This window comes from Conger conger, chromosome 18 (assembly GCF_963514075.1).
Source record: "Conger conger chromosome 18, fConCon1.1, whole genome shotgun sequence".
In the NCBI taxonomy this organism is placed as follows: Eukaryota; Metazoa; Chordata; class Actinopteri; order Anguilliformes; family Congridae; genus Conger; species Conger conger.
Window position 1 is genome coordinate 2342501 of NC_083777.1, and position 26524 is coordinate 2369024.

Below are 26524 nucleotides of genomic sequence, written 5' to 3' on the forward strand. Positions count from 1 at the left end.
GTCTAGAGCGGTGTGACTTTTGCAGGGTCTCGTGACCAGTTAATTGTGCGAGAGCGCTCCTCCTGTCTCTCGCACTGTCAGGCAGGAACGTTTCTGCTGCTACGGCAAGAGGGCGGGCCCACAGCCACCAGGCCGCGGGTCAGAACCGCGAGGAAAGAAAGGGCTGAAATGAACAAGAGCCTTACCCGGATCCAGAAGAACCATATGCCCATGTTCCTGATCCCCGCCATCGACGTGAGAACAAAGTACATGGTGATCACCGTTATCAGGATGTAATCCAACGGGAACACCTGGGAGATACCGGAGAGAGAGAGAGAGGGAGGGAAGGGGGGAGAAGGAGAGAGGGAGGGAGAGGGTGGGAAGGAGAGAGGGAGAAGGAGAGAGGGAGGGAGAGAGAGTGAGGAAGAGGGTGGGAAGGAGAGAGGGAGGGGCAGAAATGAGGGAGAGAGATGGAGGGAGTGATGGGGTGGGAGGGAAGGAGAGAGAGATATTGGGAGAGACAGCAAGAGACAGAGAGGGGAGAGAGATGGGGGGGGGGGTTGGTGTCAGTTAATAACAACATTTTCAGTCAGGAAAATGAATCTGGAAGGCCCTTTTAAAACACTGCTTTCACAATGACAGGCCAGTGGATGTGGGGGCTAGCACACCGGGGGGGCGGTCCCCACCTCCCTAACCCTCCTATAATTTAACAGAGCCTGTTAATCGATGGTGGATCACCATGGGCCCGGGGGCGCTGAAATGAACGTCACCGAGAAGGTAGTTATGCTAACATGATAAAAACAGCTTTCAAAAAAACAAAAAAATCTAAATCAATTTGCCGCTGAGAAACAAGCGTGTGTACTGGTGCGCACAGTCAGCTTCATGATTACGGCTTGCGCCTTTGTATTTAGTCAGGTGACCCAACGCCTGACCCCAGCCACAACGGTTCAAATGGACTGCATTTATACAGCACTGTTATCAGAAGCACTTTACATGTAATGCCTCTCATTCACACATGGTCACACACCAACTGCGACTGGTCGCCATGCAAGGCACCGACCAGCTTATCTGGGGGGTTAAGTGTCTTGCTCAGGGACGCTTCGACACACCCAGGGCGGGATCGAACCGGCAACATTCCGACTGCCAGACGACCGCTCTTACCTCCTGAGCGAATGCTCAATTACAGCGAGCGAGACCGCGAGCGCTAGGCAACGCCGTCGGAAGCACGAGGCCACGCTTTAAGGAGCCGGCCACAGACGTGAAATCAATCACAGAAAGCAACAGCAACACCTACATGACTTCCTCTGTCAATCACGCCAGGGCCTGGGTCTAAGCCAAAGATGGTCACAAGCCCAGAATCCAAACCCAGCTGTCATCAGGTTTATGCTAATTATTTAATTTACGGTCGTCACTCACGCCCTGCTGCAGCTGACTTCACCCCAACATTTTATTTTATTCTATTTTATTAATTTATTTGGCAGGGACAGTACATATAGACATTATCACAGTTTAACCACATGAAACATATACAATGTACATAGATTTCTTGAGCTCATTTGAAACCCCTGTCCCTGGGTAGACCTTTGCATTTTAAAATCAGAATTATTTTAAAAAGTGTATGATTAAATTAACCTGACAGGAAGAAGAGAATACACACTGATTTACAGTGTATACAGTACGTGAGGTACAGAAAGTGCACATGGCTAGCGGTTGCAGGTTTGATTCTGTTTAAGCCATTGTTTCATGTTGTCATTTCAAAACCTGGTTTTCATATAATTTTCCTTCTTCTGGTCGACAGGGTGTTATTGGTTAGGTCACTTTACTCTTCGTACTTTCATCTATTGTTACCGCAAACAAAGACTAATGTGTTCAAACTCCTCCTCTTGTGCTCCTGCCACTCAAACCGCTCAAAGCACGTGCACAAGACGCACATCTCCGCACTCCCAACTGCCGTTTCTTCCGGAAGTTTCCGTGGTTTCTGAGGATACATGTCCATACAGGGCAGGAATGTGGAATTTTAATACATAGAAATGAAATCAAATAACGCAAGTGGTCTCAATGGGCACTGCTAGAGAAATGCCAGTGGGAATATGTCTCAAATATGGTATTTGTTTGTACGAAGAAAATATAGATCGGCACTTTAATTGCACACAGTACAAAACATGAATTTGCCTGGAAGCTAAGATGTTGATATTTTCTCATTGCGGTCCTCCCGCCCCCCAGAGTACATTTCTGAAATGACAGTGCCCTGAAAACGGAGTAAAGTTTGGGGAACTGTTGAAAGTCACACTCAAAATGGCCGCCCCTTCAGTAAGTGTTTTTGGCTCCAGCTCAGCTCTCAGAAATGTTAATGCTCGGCACTTTGGCGGCTTCTGAGCTCATAACTCTCATAACCGCTGCTGGAGCACACACATTTTCAAAATTAGTAAAATACAAACTGACCTTTACATTTCTCCCCCTCTTACGGACGAGGCTTTGCTCATTCCCACAAAAAGCGGTGATTGCAGAGACTGAGGGAAAGACTGAGAACTCCCATTATACACATTTTAAAGTTCTCCACTTAATAATCAGTGAAATTGGCGGACAGGGTTTTGCCTTCCTGTTGTTTCATTAAGAGCCGTTCCACACAGATGGGAAGGAGCCCTCTTTCATTTGACTGGCGCTAATTTTAACCGCTAATAGCGGGCAAAGTGTAAACACGTCTGAAGACACTTGGCTGGCGGGAGCTTGCGTGTCCGGTCTGACGTCAGCCGGACTGCCGGGTTTGGAGGAGACGAACAGACAGGAGACACCATTCAGTGTATGCAGACATTTAATGAGCGTGGGCTCATTTCCATGGCTTATTCTATCCTTCCTCGAGTCCTCGTTCCTCGACTGACCCAGAAAACGAGAGCTGTTCGCCATCTTTAACCCTTTCAGTTCCAAGCCCAATATGAAGTGGCTCCACCTCCAGGGGTTTGGGCTTTGGTTGAAAGAACATTTAGTAGGGTTTTAACACGGGCTCAAGACAACAGTCATTTTGAATGAATGTGAAGGAATAAGGCTGAGCGCGCCATATGGTTTAAATGCTCCTTGAGTAGGGGTCTGAGCCGGGAAGCTCACAGATAGTTCTTGGACAAGGAAACACGAGCACGTTGGCTGTGGAAGTTTCTCAGAATGCAGGAGGTGCAGTATGAACGATCAACGCGACTTCAAACGGACGCTCCGTTCACCCGATCCGCGCTTCCTCCCTCCCTCCGTCCTCGCTCGCTCCCCTCGCCCTCTCCAGACAGGACAGAGGAAAGGAGGCAAGGAAAGGGAACAAGAAGGTGAAAATAAGCCAACAGAAGGAGCCCTGTGCGCTGTGCCCGGACACTTCCGGCACATTCTGCAGGGAATCCTGAGGAGAAGAAGGCGGGTTTCAGGCACTTACGGGCTGCAGGGCCAGCAGGAGCTCGTTCAGAGGGTTGGTGATGTTGGTCCCGAAGACCACGAAGCCGGAGTTGATCCCGGCCGAGTGCAGAGCCTTATCCAGACTGTCCGGGACACAGAGACAGAGCACCACATTAAAGCTCCTCAGATACACTGCACACAAACTCAAACCCAAATCACCTCAATCTTAACCCAAAGTCCAAAGTTGTAGGGTAAAATTTAGTTGGGTTTTAACAGGGGCTCAAAGCAATACTATAGCTTTGTGTCTTAGAAGACTAAAACACTTCTACAGACAAACTTTTGCAGAGAAAAACTAAACTATGGGTTTTTTAGCTACGCTAAATCTAAAAACCCAATTAAATTAGCTTCCTAATTTGACTTAAGTCTCCATTTACCTCTTGCATCTAATCTTACGTTTGTAAGATTGTGCAGCATGTTGACCTCTACCACCGGCTGTGACCATAATGACTGCTGTTTGCCTAAACCACTATGCGGGCACTCAGCTTACGGAAGTCTCTCCGCATGAGAACCCCAGCTAAAAGCCTAACTTGTACATGTGAATGGAACTGTAAGTAGTTTTGCACCAGAAAAGAGAACATTTCAACTTCTAGGCCAATTAAATTCAACATAGGGCAAGACCTTGGGAAAGAAAAAAAAAAATCAGGAGTGGATTAGAGAGTCAGGCATGACGCGCCTGGCATTATAAATATGATTAAGCCCAGCTGTGTATCCCCAGGAAAAAGCAGCAGAGCAGCAATTTCGGGAGTGGTGCATGCTGGGAAGCTCCCTGCGTGACTCATTTGTCTTCGGTGACGTCTGCAGAAGAACATTCTAGCGTATTTTAGTTTAAGCTGGTAGGGGGTGGGGCCACTGCAGAATTCCGCATAGCAGGTAGCATAGAAACATGAAAGTGTTTTTTTCTCTTTGGTTTCTTTTTTCCTGGCAGGTAGGAACGTACTTTGAGATGAACAGGGCCACGGTGAACAGGAGGGCCACCAGGATGAAGAAAACGCCCATCACGATCTAAGGGGGCGGAGACAAAGAGACATGTCAATCAGCATGGAAGTCCACACAAAACATACCAAAAGGTACCTTTTTTACTTGGAAAAAAATCGCCTACTCATTTGTACCCAAAGAGAACATTACTGTAAATTCAGGGTACATTTTGGAAATAATGTATATCAAAAATATATCTCCACTGTCACTTTATTTCTGAGAGCGCAGATCAGGTGTTAAGGCTCCAGCACATGCCTGCTTGATCCTACCCCCTGAGGGACAGAACATATGTGACCCCCCCAGCCCCGCCTCTGATAAGAGCTAGAATGGGCACAGACAGACCCACACATCCTGCAGAACACCCAGAACCACCCAGGCACAGGGACAGCCCCTCACCCTGAGGCACTGTGTCAGTCCCAGCAAGGACAGCGTAGGCAAACTGATCCCAGAACAGCCCAGAACGCACAGAGCCCTAACAGGACAGAGCCATTAAACTGATCCCAGAACAGCCCAGAACACACAGAGGCCTAACAGGACAGAGCCATTAAACTGATCCAATAACAGCCGCCCACGAAGACAGTTCAGATATATCTGCGGAGGCTAATTGTGGTATTTAATGACGTTCAGCCACTGTTTCAGCTCCGTTCCATTAAGTATGTGATTAAGTGTGATTAAAGTCCGTCTGTACAAACTCTCCCGGATTCAGTGGAGAGGTTTCACCGTGACAGCTAGATTGGACCGCACGGTCATGTTCCAGAGACTGGGGTTTAACAGTTTAACCGTGACAGCCTGTTTGGACCGCACGGTCAGGTTTTGGAGACTGGAGGATTTCGCTGGCTCACTTCTTTAGCACATTTATCAGAACCACACATAGCCAGCCCCACAAAAGACAGAAGAATCTCATGGGGACATTATTACAGGACACACCTGTGTAGAAGACACACTCACAGAACCACAGATAGCCAGCACCACAAAAGACAGAAGAATCTCATGGGGACATTATTATAGGAAACACCAGTGTAGAAGACACACTCTCTCACGTGAGCTTAGCAAGGGACCTACAAGCTCTGTTTCTACAAGGGGGCCTTTGTATAATAACAACATATACATGCTGTTTTATAAACAGCAAATCATAATAAGCAGGACCGAATGGCCAAGATCACTCAAATTAGTGGCCAATTAGTTGTACGAAATGTGTGCAGAAAGTCATTTTTTTCTTTCTTTTTTTACAGTTTCCGTGGAAAAGCACCTCAGATTCATTGTTGAGAAACAAAGGAGCTGAACAGCTCGTCTCATTAGTGCTGACTGCATGGGCTTTGAACACACTCCACTTTGTATCCATTGTTGTGAAATTATGCGACAGTGTGTTTCCTTTCAATTTCTATCCCAATAAGGCCATTAAATTCCTATTACTGGCTACGCCGGCTTTGCAGAAAACATGTAAATAAATAAATAAATACATAAATGAATAGAAAAATAAAATTACAAGATTTCCAATCAAATGAAGCAATTGAAAACAATAAAACGGTGAAACATAGATAGAACTAATGCCCATTGCACATCCATAAGGTGTATTACTCATTCAATTATTTTTTCCCCCATCCTTGACGGAGAGCCTATTGGTCCATCAAAAAACATTAGTTTTAGCAAGCGCGACAGGAAATAGTTTCTTCACAAAACTTAGATGAAATTACAATTTTATTGCTACTTTAGTTCATTTGTCTCATCAGATTAATCTACAAGGTTCAAGTTCTTATGTTTGTGGTCATTCTTGGCACTTGGAAGTGTACTTTTATCTGGGGTCTTCCAGTGCACTCGTCCCTGGGGCCTGTAGCATAGTGGTTAAGGTAAAGGACTGGGACCCGCAAGGTCGGTGGTTCTAATCCCGGTGTAGCCACAATAAGATCCGCACAGCCGTTGGGCCCTTGAGCAAGGCCCTTAACCCTGCATTGCTCCAGGGGAGGATTGTCTTCTGCTTAGTCTAATCAACTGTACGTCGCTCTGGATAAGAACGTCTGCCAAGTGCCAATAATGTACTGTAATGTAATGGTTATGGGTATGCACTTTGTTGTATGTCTTTATAAGGATAAGAGTGTCTGCTAAATGTATTTAATGTGATGTTAATATTTTTTGGAAGAACAGCCAGGTAATATACACACACCCAGCCTCGGGAGCCATTATATGGCTCTATAAGTGACTTTAGGGTCACTTTGTGCATTTAGATTCTTTAGACCATGAACTCCCAAATGTCTCTAAACCAGTTTTGCAAAAGTGATGTGTCATCAGAAACGTGCGTAAATATCGAAAATATCCTTCGCTGCACATAAAATAAAAAACAAGCCGTTAAAACTGGAATAAAAATTCCCATAAAGTCAGCCATAAAGTTTAATATCTGGTATTACTGTGTATTCTATTATAGCCCTTGCAATTACCATGGTCCTTTGCACTTGGTGCCATGTACCGTCATGGTCATTGGGCACAGTGGACAAAAGCATCAGCTCAGTAACTGTTAACTGTTATCATGTATTATTCAAATGTTATTCATAAATAAGTCCCCGCCCCACTGGAGCACAACAGACGCACGGTGTATTCAGCGCGCTTTGTGTTGGAGTCGTTGCCCCCGGCGATACGCTCAGTGCCAGCCGCCACGCGGCTCTGGGCGCGTTTAAAGCGCTGCGGAGCGCAGAGACGGCCCGCCTCTCTCCCTGCCCGCGCAGAGACGGCCCCGCCTCTCTCCCTGCCCGCCTCTCTCCCTGCCCGCGCAGAGACGCCCCGCCTCTCTCCCTGCCCGCGCAGAGACGCCCCGCCTCTCTCCCTGCCCGCGCAGAGACGGCCCCGCCTCTCTCCCTGCCCGCACAGAGACGCCCCGCCTCTCTCCCTGCCCCCGCAGAGACGGCCCCGCCTCTCTCCCTGCCCGCCTCTCTCCCTGCCCGCGCAGAGACGGCCCGCCTCTCTCCCTGCCCGCCTCTCTCCCTGCCCGCGCAGAGACGGCCCCGCCTCTCTCCCTGCCCGCGCAGAGACGGCCCCGCCTCTCTCCCTGCCCGCGCAGAGACGGCCCCGCCTCTCTCCCTGCCCGCGCAGAGACGGCCCCGCCTCTCTCCCCGCCTCTCTCCCTGCCCGCGCAGAGCAGCCTCACGCTGACTGGGCAGATCCAGTGGTGCAGAGAGCGCGGGCATCACACTGCACAAAACGGCCGTCTCGTACTGAGACTCAAGATCTTACTTTTCTCAAGTAGAAAATAATCAGCTTGTCTTAGGTTGCCAAATTAAATGTTCTTATTCTATTGGCAAAACTTGAACTTAGTCAAAATGGTCTCACCAAATTGTTTTCACCAAAATTTTTTGTCTTAAATTTAGTAAAAAGGTCAAAGAAATAAGAAATAGTCTCATAAGTACTAAAATACTTGTTTTTGCAGCATGTCGTCCCTGCAGGGGGAGTGTGGGGCAGTAGTCATGCAGCATGTCGTCCCTGCAGGGGGAGTGTGGGGCAGCAGTCAGAGCAGACTGTGACACACACCGGCTTCATCAGGAGCTGTCAATCACAGGCACCCTGGAGCGGCCCGCCTCCAGGGCACGAGCACACCTGCGGGTACAGGACCAGGGGAACCTGCAGGTACAGGACCAGGGGAACCTGCGGGTACAGGACCAGGGGAACCTGCGGGTACAGGACCAGGGGAACCTGCAGGTACAGGACCAGGGGAACCTGCGGGTACAGGACCAGGGGAACCTGCAGGTACAGGACCAGGGGAACCTGCGGGTACAGGACCAGGGGAACCTGCAGGTACAGGACCAGGGGAACCTGCAGGTACAGGACCAGGGGAACCTGTGGGTACAGGACCAGGGGAACCTGCAGGTACAGGACCAGGGGAACCTGTGGGTACAGGACCAGGGGAACCTGCAGGTACAGGACCAGGGGAACCTGTGGGTACAGGACCAGGGGAACCTGCAGGTACAGGACCAGGGGAACCTGTGGGTACAGGACCAGGGGAACCTGCGGGTACAGGACCAGGGGAACCTGCAGGTACAGGACCAGGGGAACCTGCGGGTACAGGACCAGGGGAACCTGCGGGTACAGGACCAGGGGAACCTGCAGGTACAGGACCAGGGGAACCGCCGCGCCCAACCAGCCAAGAGGCTAAAACTGGCAGATTTACAGTCATTTACAGTAATGTTCATTAATGTTCATTGTCCCTGTTTCAACTGACCTAATAAATGAAGCTGAACTCCATATGGGTGTGGCTACAGGACCAGGTCTGGCCCTTGGGCTCCGACTCTGACATTGACGTCTTTCTTTAATACATTAAAATCACAAACTGGCCTGCGTGTGTCCGAGCGCAGACACTCAGAAAAAATAAAACCAACAAAAACATTGTGATTTACCATTTTTGGAATACCGAGCAAAAACTCCAGGAAGCCAGCGCTCCGCCAGGCCACCCTGGCTGGCACTAACCGCCGCACTCCCGCTCCAAAATACACAAATCTCACCGAATAGGAGCAGAACAGTCCGAGGCTTCAGAGGGCTGAGGGCCCCTGCAGATGCCCGGGGTCAATTAGGGCCACAGCTCTCAGAAGCCCACTGGCCGGCTCCAGGAACAACACTGAATAGCAAAACTATTGTTCAATTCCTGAATTAATTCATAAACATCTTCCCCTCAGACTTGAAGGGTATTTATAGAGGAGAAATGAAGATGGCAATCCGAGGCTCTGCTAGAAAATTAGCGGCTAGCTCGTGAGCGATGAAGCGTGAACGCAGGGTAATGGACACAACCCGGTCACAAAAAACGAGAGAGAAAGACTCTCACCGCTACCTCGGAAAAAAAAAGAAAAAAGGTAAAATAATTAAGAAATATTAATCATTTAGCTGTCACTTTTATCCAAGCGACTTACAGTTGATTAGATTAAGCAGGGGACAATCACCCCTGGAGCAATGCAGGGTCAAGGGCCCCAACAGCTGCGTGGATCTCATCGTGAGCTACGCTGGTGCTTGGACCACCAACCTTCCGGGTCCCCAGTCATGTATCTTAACCACGCGGCGACAGGCTGCCACAAATCCAAACAGAGCTGTGAAATTGGCTGAGGAGGGCTGGCATGGGGAATGAAAACTGGATTTGAGTGCCGCTTCAGAGTCTCGGCGTGAAACAAATCAAATTCACACCTCTGCCACGGGCCGCGTCCTGCACCCTGAGGACGGCGTTCTGCAGGAAATAAATCAGATTAATCAGCGCTCCTGGAGCCGCTAGGCTATCGATACACGCCATGATGGAACACCCTTTTAAACTGCTGGAAAACTGCTGAAATCACCCCGCCGCACATTAACTAAATAGATAAAACTGGAAGAGAGACGGATGGGGGAAAAACAAAAAACAAAGAAGAAAACAAAGCCGTTAAACCGCAGCTGTATGTAAAGTTATTCGGACGCCGTGCAGCCACGACGATCTCAGAATTAAAAACTGACGTGGGCCGTTCGCCTTGCTGTGAATTTAGACGAGATTTAGATCTCGGCCTACACTCTCGGAAAAAAAGATATGAAAAGTGCCAAAAAACGTACAAATGATTGTCGCTAGGACATAAAATTGTAACCCTAGCCATATACGTAATTTGTACCTTTTTTGCTTCGACGTCGTACTCATTTTTACCCAAAGAGAACATTACTGCACTTTCACGGTACATTTAGGAAATTAGATCCTTGAAGAACAAAAAATGTGCCTCCACTGCCACTTTATTTCTGAAAGCGGACTGTACGTTTGCGTATGTGCCCGATTATTTCGTTGGGTTCTGGATTCATCTGAGTTTTACAACAACAACAACAAAACAGAAACGGGCTAACCACTGAAGCGTTGTTGGATGGTCTGTACCGACGTGCGATTTGCGGCTGTGGAACTCCGGGTCAATAAGGCAGAGATCTAACCGCGAGACTCCTCTGGAGAGCCGAAGGGCTGTCTTCTGTCAGCTGTGCAAATCTTCTCCCAAAATCAAATCAATCAAACCAAACTCGCTGGACACACACCGGGGTACTCGACCTCATATCAAGTGGGGCTGCAGCCCTTCAAAATAATCTCCACTTTCATTGGTATTCTCTGAGTAAGTGCGGTCCCTCAGTACTGCAGCGTGTCTGCCAAGCCTCCACACTCCACCGATAGCCCTGCCTCCTACCCTCCTTGGTATTCTACAGGTATACCCACAGTTAGCCACTGCATGAAGGAGCAAGTCATTGACCATACAGCACACATTCCAACGAGGAGACATGTTTAACTCTTTCAGCCAACATGAAGTGGCTCCACCCAAATTTAGTAGGGGCTTAACAGGGGCTAAAAACAATAGTATAGCAGACATTTTGATTGGTTGAACTCTTGCGACCGATAGGGTTAAATACATAGCTAATCTACGCTGGAGTAGGAATAGCACATACACGGTACCAGGCCTGATATGTAATACGTAATCGTTTTGGATTCAAATACTTTTCTACGCTTTACTGAGCTTGTCTGGTGTATTGGAACCTTATGAAATACTCTCAAAAAGTGAAAAGCCCGCCTTCTGGTCCACTTGGTCGGCTGAAGTGCGCCAGGCAAGCTCAATCGCGCACAGAAAGGGATTTGAATGAAAAAGGCATAACTGCCGCTCACCTTCACCGGCCTCAGGGCTCCCGCCACATGGGTGCAGCAGTTCTTGGCGGCCACCTCCAGGTGGCGCTCTCTGCGATGCAGTACGCGCAGCCGGGACTCCAGGTCCTGCAGCGTGCGCCTGTCCCGAGACGACAGGGGCCTCCCGTCCTCACACTGCCGCCGGAACGTCCCGGAAACACAGGGAAGACCGTCAGAGAGGGCGGAGGTGGAGCCTGTTCCTCTACATTTGGGCTGCCCAACCCTGTTCCCCGAGGTCTACCGTCCCATAGGTTTTCACTCCAACCCTAACACAGCACACCTCATTCAACAGCTAGAGCAGGGCTGCCCAACCCTGTTCCTGGAGATCAACCATCCCATAGGTTTTCACTCCAACCCTAACAAAGCACACCTCACTCAACAGCTAGGGATCGTGTTGAGCTGGTCTGGACACCATTAACAACTGTCATTTTCTCTGACATATAAATAAATAAATAAACTTTCCTGCAGAAATGAATAGGGTTAGTGAATTGTGAACACGTCACACTGTTTTACAAAAAAGCTAAAGACAAGTCAAGACAAATTAGAAGCACTCCACTGTCCTCACAGTGTCTTTGTTTGGGCGTCCATTTTGGCTCTGTGGTACAGCCAGAGTTGGCCTGATCTACAGCGCAGATGATCTGTGGCCCTGACCTCAGTCAGACGCATACTGCACTGCACCCAGACGAAACCCGGCTGCTTTCTCACAACCACATCACATTACATATGGATTACAGCTGTGTTCCCCCAGGGCTAGAATCTACACATCCTGTACTGATAAATGATTCATTTTATTTTACATTAACACAGCCATGTGACCTGGCAATGCAACCGAATGCAATGAATCCAACACGCTCTGATTCACTGTGACAAGAAACCTCTAAATGTCAGATTAGAAATATGACAGACATAAGCAACACACGTGAGTTTAGTGTACATCAGGCAGTCTGGTCCATCTCAGCTTGTCAGCTATATATCATCCAGTACTTTGTCAAACTAGGTCGTGAGAACTTTAAGTGTCTTTAGCATTTATTTAAACATCTCACACTAAACCCTTTCAGTCCCAAGCCCAATATGAAGTGGCTCAACCAAAATGTCAAGAGGTTTTGGCTTTGGTTGAGAACATTTAGCAGGGTTTTAATAGGGGCTCAAAACAATAGCAGAGCATACTGATTGGCTGAACAGGTATGAGGTCGAGAGTGTAAAATGGCAATCTTGAGAGTGAAAGGGTTAAGGTCCAGTAAGAGCAGATAGGTGGAGTAACCTGCAGTGATAACACTAACAGTGATAACTACTTGATAACAGAGTGGAGAGCTGGAGTAACCTGCAGTGATACCACTAACAGTGATAACACTAACGGTGATAACTACGTGATAACAGAGTGAGCAGGAGTAACCTGCAGTGATACCACTAACAGTGATAACACTAATAGTGATAACTACGTGATAACACTAACATTGATAACTATGTGATAACACAGGGGAGAGCTGGAGTAACCTGCAGTGATACCACTAACAGTGATAACTACGTGATAACAGAGTGAGCTGGAGTAACCTGCAGTGATACCACTAACAGTGATAACTACGTGATAACAGAGTGAGCTGGAGTAACCTGCAGTGATAATACTAACAGTGATAACTATGTGATAACACTAACAGTGATAACTACGTGATAACACAGCGGAGAGTCGGAGTAACCTGCATGTCATTGTACACTTCATAGTATGCTCTCGATAAGAGCATCTGCTATATGCCAAGTAGTGTAATGTAATGTAATGTAATGAGAGCTGGCGAAACGGACCTTGGATTTGAGCTTCTCGATCTGGTGCTCCACCTCCTCCATGTCCTCGCAGTTCTCCAGACGCTCATACACCACGCTGCGAGTGCCCTTGATCAGATTCAGCGGCAGCACCGACATCCCGTATGCCTGAAACACAACACACAGCGCAGACACACACAGCACATTTACACACAGGGTGGTGAGGGCCGCAGATATACACACACCAAATTTACACACAGCACATTTACACACAAGGTAAAGAGGACATTTGCTGCAGGTAAACACCACACAATTTTACACATGCTAACCCGTGAGGTTGAACTACACAGCTACATATATGTGAGCGAGCACACACTGACACACACACACACACACACACACACACACACACACAATAAAATTCTTGATACCCACAGCACATATGCACTCACACAAATATCCAAACACACACTCCACACACACACGTTTTAGAAACACATTACAGCGTAATGACAAACCAACAACAAACAAGTTCTACTTTGTCGGCCTCCGGGCAAATTTTCTGCTTGGAGCAGATGCGCAGACTGTAATTGTCCATCCACAAAGTATTTACTCCCCATCACACTCTGAGGACCTCCATTTTGGCTGCGGATGCGAGCACTCTCAGACACAGCCTAACAGTGCCCCCTAGTGGCCGCGAGGGATGCCGAATGACTCGGAACAGACTGGAAGCTTCCAGCCGTCTCCAAACGACCACTCCGGTGACTGCACATTCCACACACAAAAAAATATAAAAAATCTAAAAATATATTTTGCAGGACTGTTTTAATGCCACAAATGCGGCGGCCATTTTATAAACCGGGCCCCATGGACAGCCATTTCCTCTGCGGAGGAGAAGGACCGCGGTGTCACAGAGCGCCGCTCGGGCAGACGTTCGCTGGCAGGCGCGACGCTAGCCGTTTGAACTTTAATTAAAAGCGAGGGCCATCTCCGATACCTGTGCGGAGGCCGGTCGATACAGGGCGAGAGCAAACGAGGCCAGCCCAACTGCCGGAGCGAGGGAGCGGGGAGACAATAAAACAGTAATGCGCTCGGAGCCGTCACCTCCGCCCCGGAGAGACCCCGGAATCTTCTCCGGCCTCACCGCCGTGAAATTGCACTTTTTGTCTCTGCTTTCGAACGGGCCCGGGCGAAGAGTTAGGGTTGGGCGGGGCCGAGGCTGCCTCTGCCGTTACTGGTCCTCGCTCTGGACGAGGGTTCTGGCAGACCCGTCGCCCCTGCAGCCAATCAAGAGGGCTGTTTGGGCCCGAAACACGTCGTGAATACCGAGCGCATCCCCAGAATGAAGAAGGCTGCCACTCCCTCACAGGTGTATGCTGTTGTAAAGAAAGGTATGGTGCGACCTGAATGGAGACTTCTGGGAAACTGGAGGACCACGGGCACTCAAACAGACCTCCCCCACATGCCAGCGGCCTCGGTGTGCATCTTAAAGATCATGGCCAGTGACACACACACCATGGTCAAATACGTCATTCTTTAGATTCAAATGCTTTTCTGGGCTCGATTGATGCAATGGTGCAACTGAGCCAAACAAGAGCACCAGACGGCGGAGTTCACACTTCCAATACGCTCAACAGGCTCAGTAAAGCGTGGAAAAGTATTTAAATCAAAAACAATTACATATTTGACCCAGGTTTAGAGGCAGACACGGTTACAAGACAGCACAGACAGGCCCCAGGCCGAAACCGCACTTTATCTCCAAACGCCACCCGAACCGATCATGTAAAACGGATGGCTCTGAAACGGGCACATTTCTCATCCCCTCTCCTGAGCGGAGAGTTTGGCCCCGGTTTCGCCTGCCAACTTTCAACTGCAGGCGACCAAGCCCTGGCAAAGACACTCACGCGCCGACAGCCACGTTTAATAAGAGACCCTCGTCTCTGAATTTTAAAGAGGAATAAATATGTAGCGAATAAACGGGCCAGCCGCGCCCCGGGCCCCGGGCCCCGAGCGATTAGGGCATTATCCCGCCGCGGGGCCCACGCCCGTTACGGCCCTGCGCCGCTGCGCCCTGAGGATAATGAAGAAAAGACAAACGCGTGTCAAACAGCGGTAAATACACCAGGCTTTCGGCCGAGCTCGTGTGTCCGTACACTACTCCCACGACAGAGGACAGATATATATAACTGCATCGCAAGGACACAGTGAGCGCACTTCCCTGACTCGCAGGGCTGGTTGCCTGGAAGCAGGCGAGATGATTTGATGCATCACTTCCACAGAAAACTGCATATTTTTCCCTCCTCTGAAAAGACGGGCCCTTCGGCGTTCATTTAATGAAGAGGGGGGAAAAAAATGCACTATATATTTAAACACATTTTTAAATGTGTGTGTTGCAAATGAGCAGCTAACGATTACAATTACTGTAATGCAAGAGTTAAGAAAAAAACGAAAAAATAAAAGACAAGTACAATCAATGACCACAGTATGAGCTAAAGATGGATTAGTGGCACTGATATGAGGTGCTAATGTTTTCTTATTAAAAAAAATAGCAAAAGAGACGGAAGAAACCTGACCCAACCCAATATTTCCAACTAAACAAACTAACCGGTTTTGGTCCTCTTACATTACATTACATTAATGGCTTTGGCAGACGCTCTTAGTTTCACTGCAGCCTGTCGTTAAACGATGACCAAAATGGCCAGGGTTGAGCCACACAGGTTGGTAATAGTTAAAAAAAAAGAGAAATTCAAATGATGCCGTTCTTGACATTTCGAGTTTCTGCTGGTTATTATGCTTTACATTTGCTTATAAAAAAGGAGGCTCTGTAATCTTGTGTGAACCAATTTATTACGACAAAAAACATATCAGATCTGTCTGTAGTGTTTCTCCCATTAAGCGTAACTACGGTGAGTCACTGTTGCCAGCTTACATAAGTGTATTCACACTGATCTATATCATTCGTTTTTATTTATTTATTTATTTTCTAATCTATTTATTTAGAAAGTGCCACTGTGGGCAACAATCGAGCCATATGCCCAATGCAACAAGTGTTAAGTTTGACATTTTCCAGATGGCAGAATGTGTGCGTTCATTTTTTTTCCAACCGATTTTCCCCGGGACATTTGGCGAGGATGAAAAAATGGGAAAATAATTTTGTTTACTTGCGTTACACACAAAATCAGCCCCCCATACACACACACCCCTCCCCCTGAAGCCAGCAGGTGTATTTTCGCATTAGCCTTTCCCCCGCGACGACACAGACTTCCCCTCTGGGGAAATGGCGCGTGACATTTCATGAAGTTATTGGTCTCAGGGCATCCACGGACCTTTCAGGTCAGGGCAGAAAAGGTTGATTACAGAATGACCTCTAGGGGTTTGAGCTGTAGCGCAAATGCTAACAGCTTTTCCCACATTGGAGACACGCTCCACTGGCTAATACGTTTTTTTGTTGTTGTTTTTCTTCAGGATCCTGCATTGGCTCCTACTGAAAGTACAAGGCTAATGTTGTTGGCAGGCTCCACACAGGCCTTCAGGTGCAGGGATAATGCTGCAGTTTCAGATGATAAAAGGGCTTAAAGCTCCACAAAAGCAAGTTTAAGGCCAAACTGAAAATATTTTACAACCGAGCCTTAGGTGACAACACCCCTAGGGATCTGAGAACTCGACCTGACTCGTCCAATGTCAAAGACACCACCTCGTGTAGTTCAACTAAAATACCAAACTTACTCACTTTGCAATATCATAGTGTTTCTCAATCAATCAGTCGATCAATTAATCATTAATTCTCTCATTTTATTTACAGAATATACTGTCCCTCTTAACAATGAAAGCTCGCAGAGCTGACTGCGTGTAAATAAACGTGATTGATAGCAAATAAAATATGAAGAGTATGTGCAAGGGAGAGAGGGAGTTGCTAAGAGTGATGGTAAGAGTGATGAGAGAGTGATGGTGAGAGTGATGGTGAGAGTGATGGTGAGAGTGATGGTGAGAGTGATGGTGAGGGTGATGGTGAGAGTGATGTAAGAGTGATGGTGAGAGTGATGGTAAGAGTGATGGTGAGAGTGATGGTAAGAGTGATGGTGAGAGTGATGGTGAGGGTGATGGTGAGAGTGATGTAAGAGTGATGGTGAGAGTGAAGAGTGATGGTGAGAGTGATGTGAGAGTGATGGTAAGAGTGATGGTGAGAGTGATGGTGAGAGTGATGCTGAGAGTGATGGTGAGAGTGATGGTGAGAGTGATGGTGAGAGTGATGTGAGAGTGATGGTAAGAGTGATGGTGAGAGTGATGGTGAGAGTGATGCTGAGAGTGATGCTGAGAGTGATGGTGAGAGTGATGGTGAGAGTGATGTGAGAGTGATGGTGAGAGTGATGGTGAGGGTGATGGTGAGAGTGATGTAAGAGTGATGGTGAGAGTGAAGAGTGATGGTGAGAGTGAAGAGTGATGGTGAGAGTGATGGTAAGAGTGATGGTGAGAGTGATGCTGAGAGTGATGCTGAGAGTGATGGTGAGAGTGATGCTGAGAGTGATGCTGAGAGTGATGTGAGAGTGATGGTGAGAGTGATGGTAAGAGTGATGTGAGAGTGATGGTAAGAGTGATGGTAAGAGTGATGTGAGAGTGATGGTGAGAGTGATGGTAAGAGTGATGTGAGAGTGATGGTAAGAGTGATGGTGAGAGTGATGGTGAGAGTGATGGTGAGAGTGATGGTAAGAGTGATGATGGTGAGAGTGATGGTAAGAGTGATGTAAGAGTGATGGTGAGAGTGATGGTAAGAGTGATGTGAGAGTGATGGTAAGAGTGATGGTGAGAGTGATGGTAAGAGTGATGTGAGAGTGATGGTAAGAGTGATGGTGAGAGTGATGGTGAGAGTGATGGTGAGAGTGATGGTAAGAGTGATGATGGTGAGAGTGATGGTGAGAGTGATGGTGAGAGTGATGGTGAGAGTGATGGTGAGAGTGATGTGAGAGTGATGGTGAGAGTGATGCTGAGAGTGATGGTGAGGGTGATGGTGAGAGTGATGTAAGAGTGATGGTGAGAGTGAAGAGTGATGGTGAGAGTGAAGAGTGATGGTGAGAGTGATGGTAAGAGTGATGGTGAGAGTGATGGTAAGAGTGATGTGAGAGTGATGGTAAGAGTGATGCTGAGAGTGATGCTGAGAGTGATGGTGAGAGTGATGCTGAGAGTGATGGTGAGAGTGATGGTAAGAGTGATGCTGAGAGTGATGCTGAGAGTGATGTGAGAGTGATGGTGAGAGTGATGGTAAGAGTGATGGTAAGAGTGATGGTAAGAGTGATGGTAAGAGTGATGTGAGAGTGATGGTGAGAGTGATGGTAAGAGTGATGTGAGAGTGATGGTGAGAGTGATGGTAAGAGTGATGTGAGAGTGATGGTAAGAGTGATGGTGAGAGTGATGGTGAGAGTGATGGTGAGAGTGATGATGGTGAGAGTGATGGTAAGAGTGATGTAAGAGTGATGGTGAGAGTGATGGTAAGAGTGATGTGAGAGTGATGGTAAGAGTGATGGTGAGAGTGATGGTAAGAGTGATGTGAGAGTGATGGTAAGAGTGATGGTGAGAGTGATGGTGAGAGTGATGGTAAGAGTGATGATGGTGAGAGTGATGGTGAGAGTGATGGTGAGAGTGATGCTGAGAGTGATGTGAGAGTGATGGTAAGAGTGATGTGAGAGTGATGGTAAGAGTGATGTAAGAGTGATGGTGAGAGTGATGGTGACAGTGATGGTGACAGTGATGGTGACAGTGATGTGAGAGTGATGGTGAGAGTGATGGTGAGAGTGATGGTGAGAGTGATGTGAGAGTGATGGTGAGAGTGATGGTGAGAGTGATGGTGAGGGTGATGGTGAGAGTGATGGTGAGAGTGATGGTGAGAGTGATGTGAGAGTGATGGTGAGAGTGATGTAAGAGTGATGGTGAGAGTGATGGTAAGAGTGATGATGGTGAGAGTGATGGTGAGTGATGGTGAGAGTGATGGTGAGAGTGATGTGAGAGTGATGGTGAGAGTGATGTGAGAGTGATGGTGAGAGTGATGGTGAGAGTGATGGTGAGAGTGATGGTAAGAGTGATGGTGAGAATGATGGTGACAGTGATGGTGAGTGATGGTATTGGTGCGTTTAAACAGCCTGGTAGGTGGTAGATGTCCCTCAGCTGAACGTTAACCACGTTGACTCAAAGGATCAAATGAAAGGCCAATGCAGGTCTTCAGGCAAGTGACAAGTGTCCTGGCTGACTACTAACAAAACAGAAAAAACAAGAAACCTGTATTCTGTGACAAAAAGAATTGACCTGGGCCCTGTTTCACAAAGCAGGACTACTCAGAGTGCTGTTATGACATAGTATGCATTTGGGGGGTATTTCACAAAGCAGGGTTACGGAGATAGCTGGATAACTGCACTGAGTAGAACCCACAAAGCAGGATGACTGAGTTAGCTGGATAACTGCACTGAGTAAAACCCAGAACAGTCCATGTTTCAGATTTGGGAGGGTTTCTTGGTTTTACAGGTATCCAGCCAACTCAGTAATCCAGCTTTGTGAAACACCCCCCAAATGCATACGGCACACTACATCATAACACTGCTTTGAGCAGCACAGCCGTTGTTTCCTGGCTGCCTGTCTGTTTGGAGCGACACGTTCTTCAGATAATAACCACGTTTAATATTGCAGGACTACAAACAGACGGTATTCTCATTTGAACACGAGCAGGTCGCTCGCCTTTTTTGGCGCGCTGTTTTTGGTGCCCGTAGCGGTTGTCATACATCCCAAGCCTGAGGCACCCGGTAAAATCAGCAGACAACGAGGGCCGGTACGGATTCTCCCCCGCGCCTCAACACGCCCACGGCTGCAGAACAGACAACGCGTGCAGTTCAGCGGCCGTGGGGAAATCTCGCCGTGCGTTTATTTAAAGGCCGCCAGGCCGCGGTAGCCCGCGTACGGCGTTAGCACGTTAGCCCGCGGCGTGAATGGAGTGTGAGCGGTCACATCCGTGCCGGCGGCGTGGAGGAGTGGCAGTGGGTGCGAGGGGGGACCTGTCACTTAGACTCCATTAGGTTAATGGCACGTAATGGCGCCGGGGAACAGCATGATAGATCGCCCCTCGTGTCTGTAAACTCGGTGAAAAATGTTTTCTCTTCTTTAATAAAAAGTAGAGTGAGAAATTAAAGCGGGCGAGGGAGTAAGGGGGGAGGGGGAGAGAGTGAGGGAGAGAGAGAGGGACACAGAGAGGGAGGGAGTTTTTTTATTTGATTGAGGAGACAGTGAGAGAGAGCGAGAGGGAGAGAGTCTGTCTGTTGACGTAGATAGATCTTTATTAATGTATTTGCAGCAGGACTGGTTTCTTTTCATTGAGACCGAAGGGGATCAGGAGCCGGAGGAGGGAAGACCGCAGCTCAACCAGCCGACCGCACCGATCAACCTCACCTTCCAGCAACACATTTTTTACCCACTACACTGTGAACTACACTCACGACAAAGTTTGACTCGTCCCGTCTGTTCCACAGTCCTGAGAAAGGTCTCCCATAACCACCAGCTATACCTGGGCACCATGACAACGGGAGTTGAAAAATTAGCGACATGGCCGAACACGACGGCCCGGTCAATTTTTCTTATCGGAGGGGAAAAGACAGCTACAGTGTGCTGAGAGAGTCAGAATACAGAGCGTATTACTGGCCTGGGCCTCTCGGGGTGTATTTATAGGGAACAATTAAAGCAGGAGCGGAGTCCAGGCATTCATCATCGTAGAGTCCCCTCTCACAGACGAACATCAGCTCCACAGAGCATCGGCTGGAGACGCTGAAGCCGACTGGCCCAGTGGCTGAGGTGCTGACTGGGACCTGGAAGGCTGGTGGTTCAAACCCCGCTGTAGCCAAAATGAGATTAATGTAGGTGTTGGGTCCTTGAGCAAGGCCCTTAAACCCACATTGCTCCAGGGGGGATTGTCCTCTGGCAAGTCTAATCAACTTTAAGTCGCTTTGGATAAAAGTGTCGGCTAAAAATTGTCATGTAATATAATGCTGAAAATGTGTTTTGACTAACCTGTACCAGTTCCCCACGTTCCTGGCGCATCTATGATGGAATATTGTATGTGAAATATCGCATATCAAAAAGGGGTATTATTTCAGTGCTGGTCTTCTACCCTCCCTTTACCTCGGAGGAAGGTGTGAGGACCGTTACCCAGGAGGAAAGAAAAGCAGGGCTGGACATGGGTTCAGGGGTTGTTCCTCTCAGCTACACATACAGGGACCGGCGTTTGGACAGGGCTCTACTGAGCGTGTGCAATAGCGGGGAGTGTGAGGTCACTCACCGTGTAGGTGATCACTGCCAGCATGCCCACCAAGGTCAGAGAGCTGATGGAGAACGACAGAGCCGCCAGACCGTCTGTGGGAGAGAGAGAGAGAGAGAAAGGGATGGGGAGAGAGAAGGAGAGGGAGGGAGGGGAAGGGGAGAGAGAGAAAGAGAGAGAGAGAGAGAGAGGGGGAGAGAGAGAAAGAGAGGGAGAGAGAGAGGGAGGGAGGGGAAGGGGAGAGGGAGAGAGAGAGAGAGGGAGGGGAAGGGGAGAGGGAGAAAGAGAAAGGGAGCGAGAGAGAGGGAGAGGGAGGGAGAAAGATGAACAGTTTAAAAAAATGGAAACGAAACCAAATCCAAAACATCCTCAAAATACACAGTCCAAATTGAAGCCTCCGAAAATGTTAAATTATTCAAAACATCCTTTTAAAAAACATAGACAATTATCAAATCCATCACATCCTCGAATACACAATGCAAATTAAGGCCTCCAAAAACATTAAAATATTTAAGTCATTAAAAAAAATAATAAACTAAGCGCCAACGTATTATCACAGTTGGAAAAATGAATGAATGGGAATGTGTTGGGTGATGTATTGAATACAGGCAGAAGGCCACATACAAATTGGCCCCAAATGGCAGAGGAAGCCATTTTGATTATTTCAGTGGGGGAATGTCAGTAGTGGATAAAGATTATCAAATGAGTAGATAAGGATTATCAGAGCCTGTAGGCTAGACCTGCTTCACTGAGGGAAATCAAGAGAAACACGCACAGGACACAGCCAAAGAAGAGAATACCGCTATTCTTGTGTCACCTGGAAAAGCACAGGATTATAGCACCAATCGATAAAAGCGGGGATAAACTAGACCCGTAATAATTAAAAAGGGAAGTGTGTGTGTGTGTGTGTGTCTGTGTGTGTGTGTGTGTGTGTGTGTGTGTGTGTGTGTGTGTGTGCAAGCAGTGACATGAAGCTTTTCTATAGTTTGCTGAGAGATTTTCTTCATAAACTTCTTTAAAGGGTAACCATGCTCTAGATCACATTTTTTATCTATAAATACGTTGTGTCAGGGAACTAATGGGAAATTCAACAGGACCAGCTCACAGTTGGCTGCAGATACAGTAGATAAGCAGAAGGAACTCCAGTGTGTGTGTGTGTGTGTGTGTGTGTGTGTCAGTCCCAATCAGACCTCAAGCTGACATCCATCTATAAGATCCTATACTTTGCAACAGACCTGGATTTTTGGTTTGAATTGGAAGTTAGCATCTAATTCCTGCACCTTGGTCTGGCGTTCTACTTTTCATCACTGGTCTTTTGGAAAATTGGCTGTCTTCAGGTCTTGAGCATTTTGTGAGGAAAGCACTGGGGTTTGGCATGGTCTTCCATTAATGTCCTCAGTGACTGTTGTCTGTGTCTGTAACCTTCACTGCTTTAAGGTAGAGGAACCACGCCTGTAGATTTCAGCAACAAACCACCCTCAAACCACACCACTGTTTACCCCTCCCACTTCTCTGTGAAACGCGTCAACTGTATAACGAGTGTCGGTGTGTCAAATTTAAGGACTATAAACACAGGCAAAGGGTGAGTCAACATGTCAGTGAGCCTTTTTCAACAATAGGAAGGGATTTACTACAATGGTCTTGTAACAATGTTTACAACTAAATCTTACCTATTAATACAAAAAATCGTACCTTTAAACACATTGTAATTAATCCCCCACAGTTTGTCTGCATACTTTATAGTGAATCATTTGAATCTGTCATTATTTCAACATTTTTAATATAATTTTGGCATAAATAGAAGTGTGTTCTGCAGTTAACTCTGGGCTCACCCCAAATCCTGATGTCAGCGAACCCTTTTATGGGCACCTCTAAAAAACACACGCTGCACAGATCAGTGCACTATAGCAACAAGGTGAATAAAACAAATTAAATCTTCAATTACCAGCTTCTGCCTGAATGTGGAGAATAGGTGAAATGCAAAGCAATTTCTCCAACAGAAGAAGATTCTGTGTGTCTATGTGACAGGTGAGGATGACAGAAATACCTTTTGAAAAATAGCCGAAGTTAAAGGTATCATATTTTAATACCAAGCATCTTTATTCCAGAAAAAGGAAAAAATGAGGGGTGAGATGATTAAAAGGATCTCATTTAAAAAGCACTCACCAAGATGAAAATGTAATTTTCCATTTATCTACACATTCTTGGAGCAAACACAGGGCGCAATTGCTTCTTCTTCTTTTGTCAAAAATCTCATTTAACAAGGTGGTTTCTTTGGTAATTGTGACCAATCAAAACTAATTGCATGCTCTGTGGAAGGATTTCAGTAAATTGGTTGTACATGTTTGTGGAATGAGACCCTGTTTGACTTGCAAAATAAAAATAAAATAAATAAATTAGTTCTGTGAGAATCTGCCCCAAAATGGGAACATTTGTCCCTGCCCCCCACCCCATAAAGACAAAAAAACATTTGAATGGTTACATTTTTAAAGAAAGGCATTTTTGTGGACAAATGACAGCCCTCTGACATAGCAGAGATGTAGTGACGCATTTCAGAAACCCCTTTCTCCTTATTTTATCACTAACACCGATATCAAACTGTCAATACGAGTTTGAGTCTTTAGGAGCCTCGGGGTATGACACACACAAAGACCCACAAAGACACAAGGACACACAACGACCCACAACGACACACGAAGACACACGAAGACACACGAAGACACACAGACACACAGACACACAGACACACACACACACTCAAAGAGACACAAACACATGGCTGTGCCCACACACAGACACAGACACACACACACTTGCAAGAAGCGATGACCGTTACCAGGATGCCAAAGCAAAAGAACGCACAAACGGTATTTAGCAAACCACATCACACATACAGTAGCATAACTATCACTCTGCAACAAGTGCTCTAATAACACACTGTAAACAAACATGACGGCCCTGCTGGGAAATAAGGCAACAGAACATAAACATTTCACTAAAGCAAATTATGTTTACCAGCTTCTGTTTCCCGGCAACCTTTGACTCTGTTTTTATGGACTTAGCCAGTTTTGTCACCTGCTTGCCATTCAGACAGGGTGTTAATACACTTGGAGCTTCAGTGACCCTTAATTGGGCGAGAGGGCTATCTCAGGAGTGGGTTTGCCACATTACACCGTACACTGCTCCAGATAAAAAGTGTCTGTTAAATAAATAAAAATGCGGTGTAATACATTAGCGTGCGTAGCGTACGAGTGGGTTTAGCTTCAAAGCCGGTTTAGTGTAGAGTGCCTGAGGGGGCATAGTGCAAGTTGCTTAACAGTGAGCAGGTTTATCTTAGTGTGCACAGCATTTATTATTTATTTCTTTATTTTATTCAATGCACAGCACAGCATCATTACTGCCAGTTTACAGCAGGTTCATGTAGCTGATGTTCTGCATACAGAGATTAGAGCTATTGCTAGTTTCCAACTCTCGTCCCTAGGCTTTTTTTATGAAAAGGTTACGGAGCAAGTTCAAAATCTTTAGTGTGTGCGCTTGTTAGGGGTCATCATCTGAGGAGGTTCAGTTTTTCAGCCTTATGCAGCTTCGACTCGTGGCCGTTATCCAAAAAAGGGGAAAAGCTGAGCAGCTGCCTGGCTGAGGTGGGCGGCGGAGTTAGTGGAGAACAACTGGATGTTGTCTAATTAACCTTCCCTTCCATATGGACACAGAAGCAGAGGAGGACAAGGGGGGGAAAAGGAGCTCTCCAGTTCCTCCTCGGCGTTTGGCCCTCAGGGCCCGGGGGGGTGGAGCAGGGCCCGGCGCAGAAAGGACAGCGCAGGACAGGGTGCCAGTAACGGGCCAATAGGGAGAGCGCTGTGGGGGGGGTCGGTGGCAGGGCCGTGACAGATGGCCTGTCCGCACTCGTCGCCAGACGCCGGGGAGGGGAGATCTGTCCATGAGGGGGCTCCTGGAGGTCCGCCCGGGCCATGATGCCGAGGAGCAATAAGCCTTCTTGGATATGAGGCCACGTGGGAATAGACACGGACACGGCGAAACGTCTCGGGGTGGAAGGACGCCCTCGAGCGCTGGCCCCTCGCATAAACGAGGGCGAACACAGAAATAACCAATAAACGGAGGCGCAGGCAGCGGACTCCCGCCAACTGCAGACGCACAGACCCCGCTGGGCGTGATGGTGAACTGCAGAGGCACAGACCCCTCTGGGCGTGATGGTGAACTGCAGACGCACACACCCCGCTGGGCGTGATGGTGAACTGCAGACGCACAGACCCCACTGGGCGTGATGGTGAACTGCAGACGCACAGACCCCACTGGGCGTGATGGTGAACTGCAGAGGCACACACCCCGCTGGGCGTGATGGTGAACTGCAGACGCACAGACCCCACTGGGCGTGATGGTGAACTGCAGACGCACACACCCCGCTGGGCGTGATGGTGAACTGCAGACGCACAGACCCCGCTGGGCGTGATGGTGAACTGCAGAGGCACAGACCCCGCTGGGCGTGATGGTGAACTGCAGAGGCACAGACCCCGCTGGGCGTGATGGTGAACTGCAGACGCACACACCCCGCTGGGCGTGATGGTGAACTGCACACGCACAGACCCCGCTGGGCGTGATGGCGATGACCCACAGTTACACCGATGACGGGGTAATGTCACCACTGCGAGCCGCAACGTCAGCTCCACAGACGAGCCTCACCCCAAATAACCTGCACAGCACACCGCCTCCCTCCATGATGAACAGGCCGTGTGATGCTAGAGTCCTGCGCATAGTAGCCACAGGCTACGCTAAGCTAATGGCTCCCTCAGGCCACGTAACAGCCTCTCCTCACCCGAAATAACCTCCAAAACAACTATTCCCACAACGATAAAATGCCTGTGACAGTGGTCTCAAAAAACGAAAGCACGGCTCATCCACTATAATAAAAGGCTTACGAGATGCTTGTGTCCTGAGCATGCTAATGACGCGCTAGCCTGAGCATGCTAATGACGCGTTAGCACGAGCATGCTAACGATGCGCTAGCATGAGCAAACGGCTCAAGCCGCGGTGTCTCGTCCGTGGTCGCCGGCGCGGTACTTACGACTGCTTCCGAGCTCCTCGAACAGGTACTGCACCTTCTCCCACTGCGTGGAGTTCTGATTGGGCGGAGCCTCTAGGGGAACGAAGGCCCTGGAACACAGAAACAAGATCAAGTTCGCTTCAGCAAGTTCCTCCCTCTAACCCTGGAGCTGGACAAAGACTAGGCCCACACATTACCACACGGAAACAAGGTCAACTTCCCTTCTCCAAGATACCTCCCTCTAACCCTGGAGCTGGACAACGACTAGGCCGACACATTATATTACATAACAGTTATTTAGCTGACGCAGTTTTACAAAGTGACTTATTGTTGATTAGACTAAGCAGGCGACAATCCTGCAGATCTTATCATGGTGACATAAAGGCTTGAACCATCA

General features: G+C 48.0%; 1 protein-coding gene across 1 annotated transcript in view; it reads right to left on the minus strand.

Moving 5' to 3' along the window:
- Window positions 1-26524, minus strand: part of lmbrd1 (LMBR1 domain containing 1) — a 92687-nt gene that overhangs the window by 31847 nt on the left and 34316 nt on the right. The window contains exons 6-12 of the mRNA XM_061228822.1: window positions 26149-26237; window positions 21090-21163; window positions 12824-12949; window positions 11009-11161; window positions 4349-4413; window positions 3392-3494; window positions 186-290 (exon numbers count right to left, since the gene is read on the minus strand). Of these exons, the coding sequence (XP_061084806.1) occupies window positions 186-290; window positions 3392-3494; window positions 4349-4413; window positions 11009-11161; window positions 12824-12949; window positions 21090-21163; window positions 26149-26237 (715 nt within the window). The remainder of the gene's footprint in view (window positions 1-185; window positions 291-3391; window positions 3495-4348; window positions 4414-11008; window positions 11162-12823; window positions 12950-21089; window positions 21164-26148; window positions 26238-26524) is intronic.